This window comes from Chiloscyllium punctatum, chromosome 5, assembly GCF_047496795.1.
Source record: "Chiloscyllium punctatum isolate Juve2018m chromosome 5, sChiPun1.3, whole genome shotgun sequence".
In the NCBI taxonomy this organism is placed as follows: Eukaryota; Metazoa; Chordata; class Chondrichthyes; order Orectolobiformes; family Hemiscylliidae; genus Chiloscyllium; species Chiloscyllium punctatum.
Window position 1 is genome coordinate 14,856,065 of NC_092743.1, and position 21,761 is coordinate 14,877,825.

General features: G+C 40.4%; 1 protein-coding gene across 5 annotated transcripts in view; it reads left to right on the forward strand.

Annotated features, from left to right (window-relative positions):
• Positions 1-21,761, forward strand: part of cep192 (centrosomal protein 192) — a 190,073-nt gene that overhangs the window by 31,181 nt on the left and 137,131 nt on the right. For 4 of the 5 annotated variants that reach the window (XM_072569797.1, XM_072569801.1, XM_072569799.1 and 1 more), the window contains exons 8-14: positions 4,195-4,338; positions 11,120-11,267; positions 16,550-16,839; positions 17,006-17,116; positions 19,324-19,729; positions 21,141-21,290; positions 21,395-21,459. In XM_072569797.1, coding sequence (XP_072425898.1) covers positions 4,195-4,338; positions 11,120-11,267; positions 16,550-16,839; positions 17,006-17,116; positions 19,324-19,729; positions 21,141-21,290; positions 21,395-21,459 — 1,314 coding nt within the window. The remainder of the gene's footprint in view (positions 1-4,194; positions 4,339-11,119; positions 11,268-16,549; positions 16,840-17,005; positions 17,117-19,323; positions 19,730-21,140; positions 21,291-21,394; positions 21,460-21,761) is intronic. The other variant, XM_072569800.1, reaches the window with a different exon arrangement.

Here is a 21,761-nt window from a genome sequence, read left to right on the forward strand (position 1 = left end):
AACTCATAGCCACGAAAGCAGTTCACAATAGCTATTTAATTCCTTGCTGTACAATTATGTATCCATCTTGGTGATTCCTGTTTTTTAAAAAAACATTGTTTCTTCTTTGTAATCTCCCTTTTTTAATGACACAAACAAAAATATCTCCTACCGCCAAGCCAATTTTGGAATTAGTTTGCCAAATTTCCTTGGATCCCATGGGGTTTTAACTTCTTGGGTCTCCTTGTTAAAAGCCTTACTAAAGTCCCTATAGCCTGCATCCAATGCATTACACTCACCCACACATTTTAGATACCTCTCAAAACTTTGGAAACTACTTTGTCTGGCATCATCCCCTGATAAAACCATGCCGATTTATTCTTGATTAATTCGTGTCTCTCTGAGGCAGTTGCTTCTGTCCATCAGAACTTTTTTCCCAATAGTCTTTCTAAAGCTAATGTTACACCTACTGGCCTCTCGTTCCCTTGTTTATTTTTACCATCCTTCTTGAATGGTGCCAGGTCAGCTGCACTCCATTCCCTTTTTATCTAAAAGGTTGGAAATTAATGTTAGAGACTCCTGAAGTCTCTATTCTTGCCTCCCACAACAACCTGTGGTTCATCGCATTTGGGCATGGGGACTTAACCAGTTAAGGACCCAATTTAAACTGCGAATACCTCTTACCTCTCAATTATAATTTGTCCAAGTATATTTTCATGCTCTTCCCTGATTCTTATACCTAAACTGTTATGTGAACTATTAATTTTTAAAGATTCAACTTTGTGCCCCCTCGCCCCACTCTTTGTTTGGCTATCTTCTATATGCATTTTGATTTTTTTTAACTTGGTAGTGTATTTTGTTCTGCACCCTCCTTTCTTTGCTGATTTTTGTAAACTCCTGGACTTTGTACGTGCATTGAGGGCTTCTGATGTTTTGAGTTCTCCATCTGCAAAAAGCTTTCCTTTTTATTTTACCTCCTCAGTCCTGTACGTCCCTCTGTCTGTAGTTCTCTGGAATCTTTGTCCCACTTTTCTTCTTTTAGAAGAGCATTTGGCCCTCCACTTTTATTATCTCCTTTTTTGAAAGTCTCCCAATACCTGCTCCTTCTCCACTTTTGGCCAGATCCTATTTTCAGTTTGAAATCAACCTGATGTCAAATCAACACTTTTTTTTTCTAGTCCATCTTTGACCATTTCTATAACCTACCTTTTTAAAATCTTGTTCTGTTATGGTCGCTATCACTGAAATGCTCTGTCACTGACTTTTTTAATTTGTGTAAAATTAGCACTGCCCCACTACTTGGACCTTCTGCAGGTTGGATACATCTAATATTTCTGCTCCCTTTTAAGCCATTCACACTTCATCGATATTGAGAAAGTTAAAATCTCCTACTATTATTACCCCATTACTTTCACACTTCAGAAATCTATATATCTGCTCTTCTGTATCTCCTGTTTGGGAGTCTATTGTGTGTACCCAACAATTTTGCCCTCAAGTTTTTTTTGTTGGCAAGTTCTACCTAATGGCCTCAACTGAGGAGCCTGCTAAGACACTATCCTTTCTTTATTGTAGTTATTAATAACGCCCTCCCTCTCTCACTTGAAGAGAATATTGAAGAGTCCTGTTGCTCCCTCAACCATCTATCCAGGATTTAAGCAACACAATAGCCCAGTGGTTAGCACTCCTGCCTTACAGCACCGGGAGCCACCGCGTCTGGTGACTGTGCAGACTCCACACAGGCGTTCTCCCCATGTCTGCATGGGTTTCCTCTGTGTGCGCCAGTTTCCTCCCCGCAGTCCAAGGGTGTGCAGGTTAGGTGAATTGGCCAAACTAAATTGCCCGTAGTGTTCGGGGTTGTGTAGATGAGGTGCATTCATCGGGACTAAATGTATGGGAATGGGTTTGGGTGGGTTATTCTTTTGGAGGGTCAGTGTGGACTTGTTGGGCCGAAGGTACTGTTTCCACGCTGTAGGGATTCTATGATACGTCAGTGTGTTAATCAATACTCAATACATTTTCTTATTCTCAAGACTCCCTTTATTTTGACATAACAGTTTAGCAAGGAAAGATAATATTTATGTCTTGATTACATATGCTTTGCTCTGGGTGTAAGTTTGCTCGCTGAGCTGAAGGGTTTGTTTTCAGACATTGTCACCATACTAGGTAACATGATCAGTGAGTCTCTGGTGAAGCACTGGTGGTATGGCCTGCTTTTTATTTGTGTTTAGGTTTCCCTGGGTTTGTGATTCTACATCCAGAACTTAACCTGAGCTACAGATCTTCTCAGAACTCACTAATATGCTTTGCTGCCAGACTAGCTTTATTTTTCTTCTACATTTGTCTATGCATCACCCACTCTTGTATGTCTGTTCTGTTTCATTTCAGCTGGCAAACTAATTTAAAGCCCCACCAACAGCGCAAGTTGACTGAAACATCCCCCTAAAAACCATAAGCTATTGTGGTTCAAGGACTGACCTTGTGAATTAGTAACCTCAAGCCCTCCTGCACCAGCTATGCGTTCATCTACTCTACCTGTCTTCCTATGCTGTCTAGCATGTGGCACTGGGAATAATCCAAAGATGACAACTTTTGATTTTAGTTTTCAATCTAAATTCTTGATGTAGAACCTCCTCCTTCTGTCTGTCATTAGTCGTATGACCTCTGCAGTCCTCACTTTTTTTTCCCTCTTGAATATTATCCCCACCTTTGAATGCCTTGCAACAGTTCAGAAACATCTTGGCCCTGGCCTCAGGGGGATATAGTATTGTGGAGTTACATCAGAAACCCCTGTCTGGGCACTTTGCTATGGAGTGTCCTACAAATATATAGCTGTTCCTTTTGTCTATTCTCCCCTTGTGTTGCTGAGTTCTGACCTCATGCTTCAGAGGAACTTTCACTGAGCATTTTTCAGTGTAAAACAAAATCTGTACTTGAGTGTGATGCACTCTGGGATTTTCCTGACTCCGTGACTCCCTATATTGTGACTAACAGTCACTCACTGCTTCCTGACTACATGTTTTTAAGTTATAGCACCATGTGATCTAATTGCGTGCTACCAGTATAACACAGCCTTGTGGATACAATAAAGTGTCTCCACTAGTGTGAATGCTCCTGAACCTGGAGATGTGGTCGGCCAGACTGCTGGAGTCACTGGTTCGCAGGCTGTGCAACACATTCTGCTTTAACTTGCTACTAATTAGTTTACTGCTTCATGCTAATGTCACTTTTATAAGTCTGTTCAGGTCTGACATGTTTCCTGTTGCGATTTTAACTGCTGTTGAGCTTTCTCTGGGCCTTGCCTTCAGGCTTTTATGGCGAATCTCTGATATCATTCACTCTATTCCTCTCTGTCTGGCTACTATTCAAGTCACCAGTAGCATGTAGACTAGAAAAACCTTATTCTGATTCCTATTGAGTTCCACTTGGGTCATGCTATCGTCACCTTTTTGGCTATGTGGCTTGGTATCTTTTTTTAAATTATCTGGTGTTCCAGTAATGTGTCATGTAGTTCAAAGTCTTCGAACTTTATGGTTTGTGAGTGAAAATTGTGATGATGCTGCTCCTTTTTAACAAGGTTATGTTGTTCTTGTTTTTTTTTGTTCAGAATGCCTTAAAATTTGAGTTTGAAAGGTTTTAGGGCTAGTTTGATTGTACTTAACAAATACTGCCTTAGGCAAAAGGCTTTCAAATATTAAAAAAAACACTTATTTTTAAATGAAAATAGAGTGGTTAGTTCTCCCTGCTCAACTTTTTCTCTGGTTTGTTTTGGTTTGCAAGCAGTCTTTTTTGGCTGCTGATCCAAGAAACAGTTACATGGATGGCTTGGTCCCACTGTCCCTCTGTCCCCCGGTGTTTAATTTTAGGTTTTGTGTCAAGGGGTGTTTTTGGGGCTATTGCAAGTCTTCGGAACAGCATCGTTAAGTTGGGTTTCAGATAGCTTAAGTTATTGAGTTGTTGGTGTTTCATTCAGTAATGTTGTAAGTAAATTCTGTTTTGTTTAGAATGAAGTTGTTTGACCAGCTGCGTCCCTCCTGGAATATCCCTGTTAGACCTGCTTAAAATAACCAGCAAAGTTAGGTTCTGGGCTAATTTCTTCAAATGTTTTGAGGTGATCTGGCCTGGTCCATACCAGAATGAACTATATTGCTGAACATAATTGTAAAACCATTTTTGGTTTAAAATGATACTTTTGAAGGTCTATTGGTCATGTTCTAGGGTAATTTTCAAATGCCTCCTGTTCGACAAGAAGCTACAGGAATGGATTCAGCGCCATCAAGTGGTCCAGATACAGAAGATGAGTTGGAGGCTGCCCAACAGAGTGCTTTGCAAGGACACTTTTCTCGGTCAACAAGGCAATTGGTATGTATATTGTACTTATTACAGAGAAGGAAAATTATTTGTGTTTGCAAACTTTTTTTTTTAAAATGTGCAATATCTATGAACTTGTCCAATCTTTTAATTACATTGACTTTTGCAAGTCAACAGCCACTGCATTTAGTCGATTTATCCACAGGACTTTGATATAACAGTACTAGTCTACAGCTTTAGATACCCTTTTTTAAAGTCAGATATAGTTTTTACAAATCTTTTGGGTTCGGTCTAGTGGCTCAGTGGTCAGCACTGCTGCCTCACAGTACCAGGGAGCCAGGTTTGATTTTACCCTTGGGTGACTGTGTGAAGTTTATTGTCCTTGCTATGTCTGTGGGTTTTCTCCCTGGGTGCTCCATTTGTGGGGAGTGAAAATGGCTTTTTCCCACACAGTAGGGGTTGTTTGCAATAGCGATCCCATTTTAATGAGTTAACAATTCCATAATATTGTGGTTAGTATATTGAAGTTGATGAAAAATGTAGCTAGTATATAGGACAAAGGTGAAAGTTGGCACAATCGCAACTCTGTTCTGGTGTTTATGTTTAAGTGTACAATAATGATCGAAAGACTGACTTTATCTTTACCTGTAGCATAAAAATTAAATGCACTATAGTGAGTTGCATGTGATTTTTGTTGTAGTGTTTCCCTATTTGAGCTATAAGGGGAGAGGCTGAGTATGCTGAGACTATTTTCCCTGGAGTGCCAGGCTGAAGGGTGACATTTTTATAAAAGTTTATAAAATCATGAGGGGCATGGATAGGATAAATAGACAAGGTCTTTTCCCTGATGTGGGGGAGTCCAGAACTAGAGGGCGTAGGTTCAGGGTGAGAGAAGAGAGATATAAAAGAGACCTAAGGGGCACCTTTTTCACGCAAAGGGTGATGCATGTATGGAATGCGCTGCCAGAGGAAGTGGTGGAGGCTGGTACAATTGTAATGTTTAAAAGGCATCTGGATGGGTATATGACTATGCAGGGTTTAGAGGAACTGAGGACTAGATCAGATTAGGATATTTGGTCGGCATGGATGAGTTGGACTGAAGGGATTGTTTCTGTGCTGTACATCTGACTCCAAAAATCCATTGAATAAATGCCATTGGTTTCTCAACTTTACCAGCAAAGAATTACAGTTCAGGAATAACCTGGTTTTGAAATGGAATCTAGGCTATTTCAGCTCCACACGTGTAAAATGCTACAATTAGCATCATATTACCTGAGTTTCCCAACTGTGAATGTTCTCTAGTACCTAGTGGAATGAGGCATATGTGACACTGAGAACCATCTGGACCCTGGGTGTTTGTATCTCACTTTCAAGAGAACGTTGTTGAGCAAAGTGCATTAATTATGGCTTAGAAAGGGTGGAAGCTGGGAAGTTGTTTCCATTAGGCGGTGAGACTAGGACCTGTGGGCACAGCCTTAAAATTAGAGGGGGTTAATTTAGAATTGAAATGAGGAGGCATTTCTTCAACCAGAGTGTGGTGGGCCTGTGGAACTCATTGCCATGGAGTGCAGTGGAGGTCGGGACATTGGGTGTCTTCAAGATTGATTATTTCTTGATCTCACAAGGAATTAAGGGCAATGGGGCTATTGCGGGTAAGTGGAATTGAAACTCCTATCAGCCATGATTAAATGGCGGAGGGGACTTGATGAGCCGAATGGTCTTGTTTCCACTCCTATGTCTTCATGTGAACTTGTTTACTTGCCCAGGAAAAGCTGAATGCTGTAGCTTTATTTCACGAGTTTGTATATCAACTTGTCCCAAAAGATGTGGGTGTTCTTGTGCACTGATTATTGAATGCAAGCATGCAGGTGCTTCAGGCAGTTAGGACAGCAAATGATATGTTGTAGCAACTAGGAAAAAGTGACAACTGCAGATGCTGGAGACGAAAGCCAGAAGATATGGCACTGGAAAAGCATGGTATATCAGGCAGTATCCGAGGAGCAACAGTTTTGATGTTTCAGGCATAAGCCCTTCATCAGGAGTATTGGCCCAAATGAAATGTTGGCCTTCAATGCAAAATGGTTTGAGTACAGAAGTAGTGAAGTCTTAATGCACCTGTACAGGACATAGACGAGGCTGTGGTCTCAACAAAGAAAAGATATAACTTCTGTAGAGGGAATTGAGCCAACGTTCACTGACTGATTCCTGTGATGGCAGGTTCCTCCTCAAGGTAGTTGTGTCCATTGGGTCTGTATTCACTGGAGTTTTCAAGAATGGTAGAAGATCTCATTGAAACATAAAACTGAGAGTATTGTGTCCAGCCCTGTCAAAGATGTTTCTGCTTACCAAACTATCCAGCACAACTGGTTTTGCAATATGTAGTAGATCAGATTCTGGGTAATCCAAGATGGCGGATGGGAAAATGTTCCGGCTGTAACAGCTGCTCTTTTGTTTTATTGCTTTATTTTTGAGGTATTAAGTGTTGGAGATAATTTCCTAGAATCCCAGGAGCAGCAATTACTGTTTTATATGCTGTTGCATTGTTTTGGAACTTTTGGAGGAAAAAAAGTCAACAACAGCAGTTATTTAAAAGGGAGAGGGACAGACAAAGGAAGCACATGAGGTCAGTGCAGGAGGGAGAAAGCAAAAGATACCCACATCGCTAACTGACAGAATTGACAGTTACTGCCTTTGCTGTTGAATTCATGTATCCCTGGACATTGGAGCGCATCTGGGAATATTTTTAAAGTGAAATTAACAACTGATCTTGGAGGAACCTGTCTGGGAGAGGTCACAGCACAGAAGCAGATAAGTGGCTATAAGTAGAACTTAAATTAATACTTACAGCTTATATTTTAACTTGGAACAGTGTTTATTAGAGGAATCAGACAGTTTTCTGCGTCTGTAGACTGAAAGAACCAAAAATGGTCCTTAGTAGAGTGTGGGAGTTTAGGGACAGTTTACGGGTTACTGAGGATTATATCTGCAATAAATTCTGATGGTTGCAAATCCTAACTGGTCGAATGGATTGGTTGGAGATGCAGTTAGAGGCAATGTGGAATTTACAAGAGCAAGGGGGTGGGATAGATGACAGGGGGAGGGGTGGGAGTCTCAGATACAGTCACATAGATGGTCTCACTCCAGGAAAAGTAAGAGAGGTAGGCAGGTGGTGCAGGAGTCATCTGTGGCTATCCCTATTTTAAACAAGTGTGCTGTTTTGCTCAACGTAGGGGGTGATGGATTCTCAGGCGAACATAGCACAAGCAGCCAAGTTTCTGGTATTGAGACTGGCTCGAATGCAATGAGAGGTACGTTGGGTTCCAGGCATTCATTTGTGTTAGGGGACTCTCTCTAGGCTGAGGTACAGACAGACGTTTCTGTAGCCAGCAGGAAAAATGAGAATGGCATGTTGCTTCCCTGGTGCCAGGATCAAGGATGTCTCAGCGAGGGTGCAGAATGCTCTCAAGGGGGAGAGGTGCCAGCAGGAGGTCATTGTCCACATTGGAACCAACGACGTAAGAAGGGAAAAGGTTGAGATTCTGAAGGGAGATTACAGGGAGTTAGGCAGAAAATTAAAAAGGAGGTCCTCAAGGGTAGTAATATTTGGATTACTCCCAGTGCTACGAGCTAGTGAGGGCAGGAATAGGAGGGTTGAGTAGATGAATGCATGGCTGAGGAGCTGGTGTACACGACAAGGATTCAAGTTTTTGGATCATTGGAATCTCCCTTTGGGTAGAAGTGATCTGTGTGGAAGGAGGGATTTCACCTAAATTGGAAGAGGATTAATACACTGGCAGGGAGATTTCCTAGAACTGTTCGGGAGGATTTAAACTAGTAAGGTGAAGGGGTGGGACCCAGGGAGACAGTGAGGAGAGATTTCGATCTGAGACTGGTACTATTGAGAACAAAGGCAAGTCATACAGTCAGGGTAGGCAGGGACAATGCAGAGACAAGTTAGTGCTGATAAATTAAACTGCATTTATTTCAATACAAGGGGCCTACCAGGGAAGGCAGCTGAACTCAGGGCATGGTTAGGAACGTGGGACTGGGATATCATAGCAATTACAGAAACATGGCTCAGGGATGGACAGGACTGGCAGCTTAATGTTCCAGGGTACAAATGCCACAGGAAAGATAGAAAGGGAGGCAAGAGAGGAGGGGGAGTGGTGCTTTTGATAAGGGATAGCATTATAGCTGTGCTGAGGGAGGATATTCCCAGAAATACATCCAGGGAAGTTATTTGGGTGGAACTGAGAAATAAGAAAGGGATGATCACCTTATTGGGATTGTATTATAGACGTCCCAATAGTCAGAGGGAATTTGAGAAACAAACTTGTAAGGAGATCTCGGCTATCTGTAAGAATAGTAGGGTGGTTATGGCAGGGGATTTTAACTTTCCAAACATTGACTGGGACTGCCATAAGTCTTAAAGGCTTAGATGGAGAGGAATTTCTTAAGTGCGTACAAGACAATTTTCTGATTCAGTATGTGGATGTACCTACTAAAGAAGGTGCAAAACTTGACCTACTCTTGGGAAATATGGCAGGGCAAGTGACTGTGGTATCAGTGAGGAGCATTTTGGGGCCAGCATCCATAATTCTAATTGTTTTAAAATAGTGATGGAAAAGATTAGACCAGATCTAAAAGTTAAAAGGCTAATTTTAATAGTATTTAGGCAAGAATTTCAAAAGCTGACTGGAGGCAGATGTTCGCAGGTAAAGGGGCAGCTGGAATATGGAAAACCTTCAGAAATGAGATAACTAGTATCCAGAGAAAGTGTCACCCTGTCAGGGTGAAAGGAAAGGCGGGTAGGTTTAGGGAATGCTGGATGACTAAAGAAATTGAGGGTTTGGTTAAGAAAAAGAAGGAAGCATAGGTCAGGTATAGACAGGATAGATCGAGTGAATCCTTAGAGTATAAAGGCAGTAGGAGTATAGTTGGGAAATCAGGAGGGCAAAAAGGCGACATGAGATAGCTTTAGCAAATAGAATTAAGGAGAATCCAAAAGGTTTTTACAAATATACTAAGGACAAAAGGGTAACTGGGGAGAGAATAGGGCCCCTCAAATATCAGCAAGGCAGCCTTTGTGGAGCCGCAGAAAATGGGGAGGTACTAAATGAGTATTTTACATCAGTATTTACTGTGGAAAAAGGTCATGGAAGATATATAATGTAGGGAATTAGATGGTGACATCTTGAAAAATGTCCATATTACAGAGGAGGAAGTGAAACGCATAAAGGTGGATACATCCCCAGGACCTGATCAGGTATATTCTGGATTAGTGGTGCTGGAAGAGCACAGCAGTTCAGGCAGCAGCGAAATCGACGTTTTGGGCAAAAGCCCTTAGAACTCTGTGGGAAGCTAGGGAAGTGATTGCTGGGCCTCTTGCTGAGATATTTGTATCATCAATAGTCACAGGTGAGGTGCTGGAAGATTGGAGGTTGGCTAATGTGGTGCCATTCTTTTTAAGAAAGGTGGTAAGAACAAGCCAGGGAATTATAGACCAGTGAGCCTGATGTCAGTGGTGGGCAAGTTGTTGGAGAGAATCCTGAGGGACAGGATGTACATGTATTTGGAAAGGCAAGGACTGATTAGGGATAGGGTCAAGATTAGAGTGGTGCTGGAAAAGCACAGGGGAGGCAGCATTGGAGTAGCAGGAAAATCAACGTTTCGGGCAAAAGCCCTTCATCACAGACTCACTACCACAGCCACATCTGCCTCCTCAGTGCTTGCTTTTTGTCATTTACATAAATGATTTGGATGCAAGCATAAGAGATTTAGTTAGTAAGTTTGCAGATGACACCAAAATTGGAGGTGTAGTGGACAGCAAAGAAGGTTACCTCAGATTACAACAGGATCTGGACCAGATGGGCCAATGGGCTGAGAAGTGGCAGATGGAGTTTAATTCCGATAAATGCAAGGTGCTCCATTTTGGGAAATCAAATCTTAGCAGGACTTATACACTTCATGGTAAGGTCCTAGGGAGTGTTGCTGAACAAAGAGACCTTGGAGTGCAGGTTCATACTCCTTGAAAGTGGAGTCGCAGGTAGATAGGATAGTGAAGAAGGCGTTTGGTATGCTTTCCTTTATTGGTCAGTATTGAGTACAGGAGTTGGGAGGTCATGTTGCGGCTGTACAGGACATTGGTTAGGCCACTGTTGGAATATTATGTGCAGTTCTGGTCTCCTTCCTATCGGAAAGATGTTGAAAGGGTTCCGAAAAGATTTACAAGGACGTTGCCAGGGTTAGAGAATTTGAGCTGTAGGAAGAGGTTGAATAGGCTGGGGCTGTTTATTTTGTGGGTCTGAAGTAATTTGTTTATTTTGTTTGATATTTCTCTGAAACGCAAACCACACTAGTTCTAAATTGTTATTTAAAAACCTTTTTTCTTTTAACCCCTTAGGAAAATTCTTTGGTGTTTCCTAAGTTCCACTTGTCACTATGACCATGTAGTCTGTTATGGGCTAACCTCAAATTGAACAAACATTTCTTTGAACTGCTGTTACTGCATGGAGTGCAGGCATGACCTTGTCAGTTTTTCAGCCAGGTCAGCTTGCCTGCTGTTTAATAGCTGTTGCTCTGTTCTGAATGTAAGTTACAATCCCAAAAAAACTTGGGTATTTTTAAGTTGTATTCTAAAATGAATGAGCTATAAACCAAATATTTGCAAACTTACTGTCTTAATTAAGGTAAGTTGCTTTAACACAACCAAGATTGGACTTCATTTTTTTTTTAATTGCATACTATATATTACAGAATGAATTTGTTTCATGAACAATCTAAGAATTTTCAATATGCATTATCAAGTTGTTATCTTCAATTTACAATGCAGCTTGGAGAGAGCAATCATCCCAGCTTTCGACCAGGATTGGAAGGCGGCAGTTCTGATGAGTCCATTGGACCACTTGATGAATTAAATGACATTGGATTTGAATTTAGAAGAGGAGCAGAGGGTCAGGTCATAAACTCACCAGTTGGGGGTAAGTACTGTATTAACATATGAAAGATTGCAATGTAATCAATTTTCAATCAGATGATACCCAGCCAAAACTGTGGGAGCTTTGTGCTGGCTGTCACTTTTTATTTTTTAAAAACTTGTTTCTGCAACACTTGTTTGCCTAATATTTTCTTCAAAAAAGAATTTTAGCTTGAGAAATATTTCTTGTACTGAAAATCTTAACTTCATGATTCACTAGCAAACCAGAACCTTGAGTCATAGAGCTGTACAGAATGGCAACAGATCCTTTGGTCCAACTCATCCTTGCTGACAAGGTATCCTAAATTAATCCAGTCAGATTTTGCCATTTGGCCTGTATACCTGTTGAACCCTTCCTATTCATATACTATCCAAATGCTTTTTAAATGTTGTAAATGGACTAGCCTCCGCCACTTCCTCTGCCAGCTCTTTCCAAATACTCACCCCACGCTCTGCATGACAAAATTGCTCGTTGGGTCCCTTTTTAAAATCTTTTCCCTCTTATCTTAAACCTGTGCCTTCTAGTTTTGGACTCCTCTCTCCATTCCAGTGTAAAGATCTTGTCAATTCACCCTGTTCATGCCCCTCGTGGTTTTGTTTACCTCTCTGCCTCTGAAGCTCCAAGAGAAAATAGCCCAAGCCTGTTCAGCCTCTCCCGCCTCTCCCTGTCTGCTTGGATTTCCTCAGTGTGCTCCGGTAACCTCCAACAGTCCAAAAAATGTGCAGGTTAGGTGAATTGGCCATGCTAAATTGGTGTTAGGTGAAGAGGTAAATGTAGGGGAATGGGTCTGGGTGGGTTGCTTTTTGGCGGGTCGGTGTGGACTTGTTGGGCCAAAGGGCCTGTGTCCACACTGCAAGTAACCTAATCTATCGCTCAAAGTCTCCAACTTTGCCAACATCCTTGTCAATCTTTTCTGAACCTTTTTCATGTTTCACAACATGCTTCCAAAGGAGGGAGATGAGAACTGCATGCAGTTTTTCAATTGTGGCCTAACCAATGTCCTGTCCAGCAACATGACCTCAACTCCGATACTCAATGCTCTGACCAATAAAGGAAAGTGGACAAAACACCACCTCCACTATCCTACTTAACTGTGACTCCACTTTCAAGGAACTGTGAGCATGCACTCCAAGGTCTCTTTGTTCAGCGTCACACCCTAGGACCTTACCATTTAAGTGTATAAGTCCTGCTAATATTTACCTTTCTAAAATGCAGCACCTCACATTTACCTAAATTTAAACTCCATCTGCCACTCCTTGACCCATCTGATCAAGCTCCCATTGGACTCTGAGGTAACCTTTGCTGTCCACTGCACCTCCAATTTTTGGTGTCATCCGCAAGCTTAGTGACCATATCTCTTTTATGTTAATATCCAAATCATTTGTATAAATGATGAAACGCAAGTGGACCCAGTACCGATCCTTGTGGCACGCTGCATGTCACAGGCCTTCAGTCTGAAAGGCAACCCTCCGCCACCATTACCCTCTGCCTTTTACCTTCAAGCCAGTTCTGCATGCAAATGGATAGTTCTCCCTGTATTCAAGCAATTTAACCTTGCTAATGAGCACTTGAACATTTTATTCAAGATGCCTTTTAAAAGCCTGATACATGGTTAAATGAGACATGGCATGTTCTGTGGAACTAAGTTTCATGTTTGAAAACCTTTTGCCTCCAGTTGATCAAAGGGCTCTTCTATTTCTGGATAAATTTGAGATGTAAATGTTTATTCTTTAGCATTTTCTTGTGTTCAAGTTGTGCTTCATGTGGAAAGTTAGTATAAAGAGGTCTTACCATTTGTTCTAGTTTTGGCATTGTTCACTGATCTGCCCCATGATTTTAGATTTTATGACCAGCTCTATTCTCTCAGGCTTGGCATGTCCCAATTCCCTCAGGCTTGGGGCTCAATGGTCTTGTCCTTTCTGTAACATTTGGCAATCCTGAAGCAGGGTACAGCTAGCACTGAGCTGCCCTTGAGTTGGTGAATCGCTGGGCAGGAGCAGCTCCTGCAATTTTGAGCAGGTTCATACCACAATACAAAATCACTGCTTATCTTAATGTCGCAATGATGACAGTCATCTGACAGCACCCAAGTGTGAAATTGTTTGTGGAAGTGTAGGTAATTAATAAATATTTGGACCTGGAACTTAGAATTGTTTGAATGGGCTTAACAATAGTTAGGGGCTTGTTTTGGAGTTCAGACTCGAAAGGCTGAATGGCCTTTTTCTGTGTCTTAGACCATATCAAATACTACTGTCTCCAAAATAGGAAGTTTTGAGTCTCTGGTTTTGAAGGGAACTTGAGTCCAGGAGTTAAGTTTGCAATTGTATATTGGCTTGGGATTAGACAGCAGTAACGTACTATGTCCCCTGAACTCTGTGTTGAAGGCTTATCAGAATACTCTTTGAGAAGATGGGATTGTCTAGAGATTGAGGGGACTGCGCTTATTTTGCACTTAGACTCCCTAGGGTTGAAATGAGGAAGGATGAGAAGTTGATCCCACTCTGGTTGAGGACATTTATCACAGATTTCCAAACAACAGTCTCTCCACCCCCCCCTCACCCAATGGTTGGTGGCAATTCTCAACATCAGGGACCGGCCATTTTTGGCCACTCAAGTCTACAACAACCCTCCCATTCAGATCCATCCTATCTCTGTAGCCCTTTGTTTTTCAGTGCTGAGCCACCTGGCCTGCACATTCTTGGACTCTATATAGGACAATTTAGCAAGGGGTGTCTGTTTGACCAGCTTATCTTTGAGAAGAAACTGCAGTGCCTGACGAAAACCCATTTACGCACTCAGAACTCCACATGTAGTTGCCTGAGGCTGGGGTCAAACCTGGCTTTCTTCCAATGTGGGGCAAGTGGTAGCAGCTGAGTCACCTTGCTGCCCAGAGCTGAGGTAATCTTTACCATCCCTCCTAGTTTATACTGGAGCATCTTCCATACCTAACTCAGGTGTACAAAAGGAATGGGATGAGGGCATTCAGCCCTTTTTTTTTTTTTGTTCCCCCACCCTAACTTGTTCATGGCCAAAACTACATTGTTGACCATCCCTACTCACCGTCCTGGAGCTGAGAGCCATGCTTGGCCATTTCAGAGGGCAGTTAAGACTCAACAGCAGTGGATCTGGAGTTGTGTGTAGGCCAGACTGGGTGAGGACAGCAGATTTCCCTTTCTCCTTCCCTGAAGGGCATTAGTGAACCAGGGCTTTTATGATTACTGGTCCTCCTCCATTTTTCTTTATTTTCTCTCTTCATTTTTCTTCTTCATTTTTTGTCTTTTTTTCTTCTTCTTTCTTTTCTTTTTTTCTTTTTTTTCTTCTTCGCCTTTTTTCTTTTTTTTTCTTTTTTTCTTCTTTCTGCTTTTTCTTTTTTCTTCTTTTCTTTTCTTCTCCCCTCCCCTCCCCTCCCCTCCCCTCCACCACCAGGCTGCCCCACCACCAGGCTGCCATTTTTGTTTCACTTGAATTAGCATGGCACACTTACCCCAGCTCAATGCTGACTGACGGTAGTATGTTAATGTTGTATCAGACATTGATAAGGCTGCATTTGGAGTAATGCATACAATTTTGATAGCCCTGCTCAAGGCAACATGTTATTAATTGGAAATATTCATACGAATGTTAACAAGTCTGGATGGTTTCACATACAGGGAGAATCTGGATAGACTAACTTTTTTTTTCCTTCACAGCAAAAGAGGCTGAGGAGTGATATTCATATAGGTTTAGAAATCCATGAGAGGCATAGATAAGGTGAATAGTGAAGGCCTGTACCCAGGGTAGGTGAATCCAAAAGTAGTGTTAAGGTGAGAGGGAAAAGATTTAAAAGAGATGTGAGGGGCAGTGTTTTGGCACACCGGTTAGTTCGTTTGTGGAATGAACTGTCAAGGGAAGTATTACATTCAGGTACAGTTGTAACATTTAAACGTCAAGAACTTCAATATTCAAAGCTGTACCCAAAGGTAGAAAAGGTATAAACTCGGAAATGTGGCTAATGCAGTTTGGGAAACCTGGTTGGCATGGACGAGTTAGGCTGTATGGCCTGTTTCCGTATTGTATGACTCTGACTCTAGTTCATTGGGCTCTGATTTTGTGTTTTAGCTTAGGCAAATAAAATCCAATTGATTCTGATTTATAGTGCTTAAATGTTCATGCCATATTCTTTGCCTCCACATATTGAGGTACCAGTCCAATGATTAAGTTTGTTTTGCTGGGCACCTACAGAAAGTTGGTTTAGGTCATAAATTTTAAATCTTCCATTTTCAAATGCTGTCCTTCAGAGGTTCACGTTCCATATTGTTGAAACAGGGCTGAGAAAATTTGGTTACAACTTTTTCTATTGGTATCACTTTATTGGAGTCACTTCTAATGACTCCTGTCGTAATAATGTTGGAGGAAGCATTAAGCAGAAAACTTGTAACAGTAGCAATAAGGGTACAGCTGTTATTATGGGCAATGTTAACCTGCAAATTGAATAATTCAAATTGATAACAATATTCTTAGAGGGTTGAATCCCAAAGTGTGTCTGGGATGATTTTCTGGATCTCTAAGTTGAGGAATCAATTAGAGAACCGGCCATCCTCTACTGGATATTGTGTTGAGAAAGGAATAATTGACAATCTAGTTGTGCAAGACCCTTTGGGAAAGAGTGGTCATATGATCAAATTCTTTATTATGATAGTGAGTCATGTAGTTGATGCAGACTCCAGAATCCTGAAGATTAAAAAGGAAACTATGATGGTAATCCAGGGTTGTGCTGGTTATAATAAATTGGCGAGTACTTGACAGTGGCTAGGTGGAGTTAGATGTATTCTTTAAGGCTCCAGGCATGAAAGGGTTTGAGAAGAAAGTGGGATGAAGCAGACTCCACAAATGCTCTGTCCTCCCAAAGTAACTTGCTGTTGTATGTTCCAAAAGGAAAGGTTTTGATGCCATCGTAGTTGGGAAGGGTGAGTAGTTGGTACAGTCTGAACCAGTCACAGATGTCACCACTCTTTCGCATCCATCCTTCAGCAGGAAAACTTGCTGAAACTTTGTCCCTCTATCACAGTGCTACTCAGATTGGATTTTGATTATGGTGCTTTCCATGTATCCATCACTATTTGTACATGTACAGACAAATTTTCAAATACGCTTTAATTGTTTTAAAATGTATACAAACGCCATGTAATGAGTGCAATCTTGGACAATTATAGCTTAATAGTCAGATCCGTTGCAGATCTTCTTTGTACACATTGTTTGTTTGCATCATGAATTTTGTACTAAGTATAACTTTGTAACTGTTTCAGGTGGTGGAGGGGATGGGAGTAGTGGAAATGAAGAAGATGGCAATATTGGTGCATCAGCTCGTCTTTCTAATTCTGCAACCTATGGTGATCGATGGGGATGTAAAATGGTGGATAGAAATGTAGCTGGTGAAGAAGGAAGCCATGATAGTACAGTGACTGTTCTGTCTAATACTGCAACAGTTGAAAATTTGCAAGGCCTCAGAATGATGGACAGGAATGTTGCTGGGCAAGATGAACCACACACTGTGCTACCATCACAAGGAGATAGGGAATTTGCTGATCAAAATGAGGTAAGAAAGCAAAATAAGACAAACTTCGTTTTTGATCTGCTTTTCAATTGTTTGCACTCTTATACTGCATCTATGGATTTGAGTTGCATTAATTATGTAACCAGAATTTCAGAATGCTTTTCATTTACATGCTGCTTTGAATATTGGAGTTATCTTGTCTTTTTAGACAGAGGGTCGGTTGGACCCTGTAGGCAATGGCAAAGTCATCACTGCAGTCCCTGGAATACCTCTTAATTTACCTTCTAGAAGAAGTTCAACTTATCACCAGGAAACTTTAGTAAGTGAAGTTCCTTTTTAAAAAAAAATGATGGTTCAAATTTTTAAATCACTTTTTTTTTTCGTTTTGGACTTGCTACCTACCTGAAATAATATCAATATTTGATAACAAGGGGTAGGGGGTGATAACTCATGGCCGCTCTTTTAGATACACCTTGAGCCAGAGAGAATTTATGCAAGACAGTGGAATAGTTGTGGGGGTGGGGTATCTTGGCCACTGGTGTCTCTTGCAGTAAAAGAGAGACTCTAAGCCTTTTCTTTGCTTGTCATAGACGAGTTATGTGAAGAACTAAAATAAAACTTGATTAGGTCAGTTTGGGATGCTGGATTTTTAATATAAGCAGTACATGAAAAGCTGTACAGCAGAAGTCCTTCTGCAGCCCCTAGCTCAGCTGATTGAGGAAACCCTTGAGCACGGAAGAACAGGATTGTTACTGCAGGCTCGTTGAAGAATGTTATTGTTTGTGTTTTGGTGCTTCTGCTTCTGTTTTCAATCAGCTGGCGGCAGAGGAATAAGCAGATGCTTATGGAGCTTTATACTTTGTATGCTGTAAATATTTGTCTATGCTGTAGTTAGGATGATAGTGGAATTAATTGCACACTTTTTACAGAAAGTTGCACTGCTTAGTGATGCTTGCAAAAACAAAAGCTATATCTTGTACTCCATATTCTTCGTGAGCAATCAATGGATGTCCAGCTTCATTATTGCATAAATTAAGATTTTTTTTCTAGTACGCATGCTTTCAGTTTGAGCACTTTTTGCTAAAACTTTTAGCATTCCAAGAAAAACACTCCGTTTTGTTCTTTACTTGTTAATCTAAAGTTCAGTTTGAAGTTTATAATACAATTTCCTTGTTTTTATTCTTATTCTACCAGATTATCTTCCAAGTTTTGACTTCCCATTGTTATAATCTGATCATTTCTGAATGGATTTTCTTAGGTATTTTACAGTGAAAAGCCACTGTCTCCATTTTAGTATAGTTTAAAAATAACAAAAAACTAGAATTTTGTTTCAATTCTTTCCTCTATCAACAAATCTCATTTAAAATTCATTTTTCATTAAGTAACCAGTTTTATTCCAGAAGCAGTAACAAAACACTTAATTGATCATATGATAAAATTCATTGGTTCATTGCTCAAACCAAATGTCAGAAACTCTTCCAAATGTCATGTGGGCTTGAATTTTTTGATCATGTACTTAGTTGTTTGACTGTACTTGTGTACATCAATATTGCTACAATATGACTGTGCACAACCGTTGGTCAATTTCCTTCACTATAGTATCTGACACTTGTCTGAGGAAGAGGGACAGAAAGGAAGTGGTTGAAGTTTGAGAGGGACTTAGCTGAAGCTTGCTTTGAGCTGTGGAAAATGGGCAGATGAATGTCGGGAAAGTTGCTTGAGAAACCAGTCCAGATGTCTCTTGTATGGTGAGAGTAGTATTAGCATTGAGGGGAGGTGTTTGTGATGGGTGGGGCAAGGCAAATACGTGTGGTAATGAGTTGGCTTTAAATTGAAACATGGATTTTGTTTATTTTACAAGATTAAAATTCCCCTGAGCAGGTGATTTTTAAAATTGGTGATCATTACACGATTTCACAACAGCTTGATTGTTCTGTTTCTTTTAACACAAGCTGCTGCTGACGACAGTCCAAATGTCATCTTCAGCTCTCAGTTCTCTGTTTACAGCTCCTTAGCAGAAATGATGAAAGCTCAGTGAGGGTTCTAACAATGTTTACATCTCTAAAGTTAGTCTTTACATTGTGCCATGACCTCAACTACTTAAAGCACATTCCCTTTTAAGATCAGTAATGAATTAGTATGCTGCAAAATTTGAAAGCCTTGGAACTAAAAAAAAAGTCTGACATAATTTCACCAAGGATCCTTGGAAAAGTGGCGCTGACCACAATGTCTGGGTAGATTGAACTAAACTAGGAGAAGCATAAATGCAATGGGTTAAAATTATTGCTGCTCAGTTCTGTTAAATTGCTTGCAGGAAACCCTCATAATTTAGTATAAATGATGTACTGAATGATAAGCATTGATGTAGATGTTATGGAAATATTAGATTGCTTTTAATTTAGAGAAATGGTTCATATGTAACTAATTTTATTTGGCTAAAAGTTAACTGCCATTATAATGGTTTCCTTTTTAAAAATCTGAGATATTGAGCCGTAGGTGGTCTAATTTTCTGTTTTGTTTCCACAGGAAACTGTGAATGCCAGTGTACGTAATGAAATGAAGCTGGATTCTGTGTATTTTCGTGCTGTGAGTGGTAATGTCACCACAGATGACCAGTTACTTTCTACTGTCGAAGGCACACCCTTCCGTCTTTCACACATTGCCTGCACACCTTCTGGAAATGGTCCATCTCGCAAATCCGTAATGCCTTGTGGTGACATAATGGGCCACACAGCAGCTAGAGGAAGTGGTGATGCTGATGAGTCGTTAAGTGGTGATTTGGGTCCACCTCTTGCTGCTGCCTACTTATCACCTGTGTATCCAGTTGGAAGTGCAAGTGAGATGTGGCGTGACTCTTCAAAAAGCTCTCCTTTTCATAAGCAGCAGAAAGCTGATTGGAGCACTGGATGTTCTCAATGGGATAATGAGAAAGGTACCTCCGTAAAGTCGCAAATTCAGGAGTACTTAGTCATGTATTGTGTGACAGCTCAATCTACAGTTGTTCTGCAGCTGACTTCTAATCTAAAAGATAACCTCTGGCTAAGGAAGGAGACTGAAGGCAAGAAGCGACAGGCTAGTTAACTTAATATCACTATTGGTTGGTTTAGTAAAAAGACGTTGAAATTAGTGAGTTTTGAGCAGATTTGTAGCTCAGGTTGAGGTTCTGCATGTAAGTTTCCTTGCTGAGCTGAAAGGTTTATTGAGCCTCTGGATGAAGCTCTGCTGGTGATTCCTGCTTTCTATTTATATGTTTTGGTATCTTTGGGTTGGTGATGTCATTTCCTATGAGAAAAAGAACAGATCCTGTTACCTAGTATGGTGACGAACCTTCCAGCTCAGTGAGCAAACCTACATCCAAATGTTGAAACTATTTATTGGAGGTGCTATAAAAGAGCATTTACAAGTTCAATTTGGTAGAGGCAACATGGTTGTGTGAAAGGGAATTCACATGAAACAGTTATTATGATTACAAAGAGCTGGTGGGTGTTCTGTGCTTAGACTTAGATGGTATTTAATGAGGTGTGCAGCAAGGATAATAGTGGAAAGTTTAAGCTTGGCATGTAATGGGTAACATTGCCATGGATAGAAAATTGCCCAGCAAACAGGAAACCTGGGTGAATGTCCTTTTCTGGTCGTATACCCCAGGGATCAGTTCTGGATCTACAACGTTTTTCCAATTTCTATAAATGACTTGAATGAAGGGAATAAAGGCAAGAGTGCTAAATTTGCTGATGATAAAAATAAGGGGGAAAGTGAGTTCAGTAGCAAGAATCTGGCAATGGTATGTAATGTGGGAAATGTGAAATTGCAAACTTTGGTCAGGGAGAAAGTGTATCATTTAAATAGGGAGAATTAATCTTTCTGTAGCTGAAACGCTATATATTCTGCATTCTGTTCCATTACCCTGATGTACTTGGGTCAAGGTATGATTTGTCTGGTTAGTATGCAGAAGCAATACTTTTCATTCCATCTTGGTACATGTGACGATAATTAAATCGAGCAGGTGCACAATGCTTTTTTTTGCTCCTCCCTGCTTTTTTCATTTGACCTGTGGATTAAGTTGACAGTCCAGACTTGAGGTCATTCCTGCAATCTCTTTTTTTTTGTTTTGGAGCTTCTCTCAGGACTCCAGTTTTACTTAAAATATGTTGGATTAACAAGTATATATTACATTCTTGACTTCCAGCTCCTGACACTGAGTATCAAAAATGTCTTTTCTATAGATTGCAAATGTCGAATGTGTCCAGTAGATATAAATATTTGCATGGTACCTTCAAGAAAGAAGATGGAAAGAAAACCGGAATGAAGACTCCTGTTGAGTGTATATTTTTTTTTCTTTGCAGGGCAGAGACAAAGTGTGGTTTATCAAAATGAAGAAGGGAACTGGGTGACAGATCTGGCTTATTATTATTCACTGGATAAAGAACAGGATCACTTCAGCCTACCAACTGATTTAGTCAATAGTATTCAAGAAGAAACTTTCATAACTGGCAGTAAGATTTTAGTTACTCAATAACATTTTAAAGAAATAGTTTGAAGTTTGCTTGGCTGAAGAAAATTTCATTGTTTTTAATGGTTTTTACATGAAACTTTGCAGACAAAGCTATTGCATTGATTGAAGAAGATCAAGAGGAGTTTGAGGAAGAAAATAAGTTCATTAAGGTCTGAGAAAATTTTGTTGTCTGTCCTAGTGTACTTTTTTAATGAAAAGAGATCTTGATATGAAAGTGAATGTATTTTTTTTGAAGGTGTTCATTCCAAAAAAAAGCTTGAAATTTGTTGTAGAACATAGGATACTGCATTATTTCTTTTAGATAAGATTTTAAAATTTGTGAAGTAAAATTGAATTTCACTTTTTTAGTTTTCATAGTTAAATCTATTTTGTTTAACATTGCAAAAATATTATTTGCACCAATTTTCTCAGACTTGAACACAAGATAGTTTTAGACTGCAGTGATTAGAGG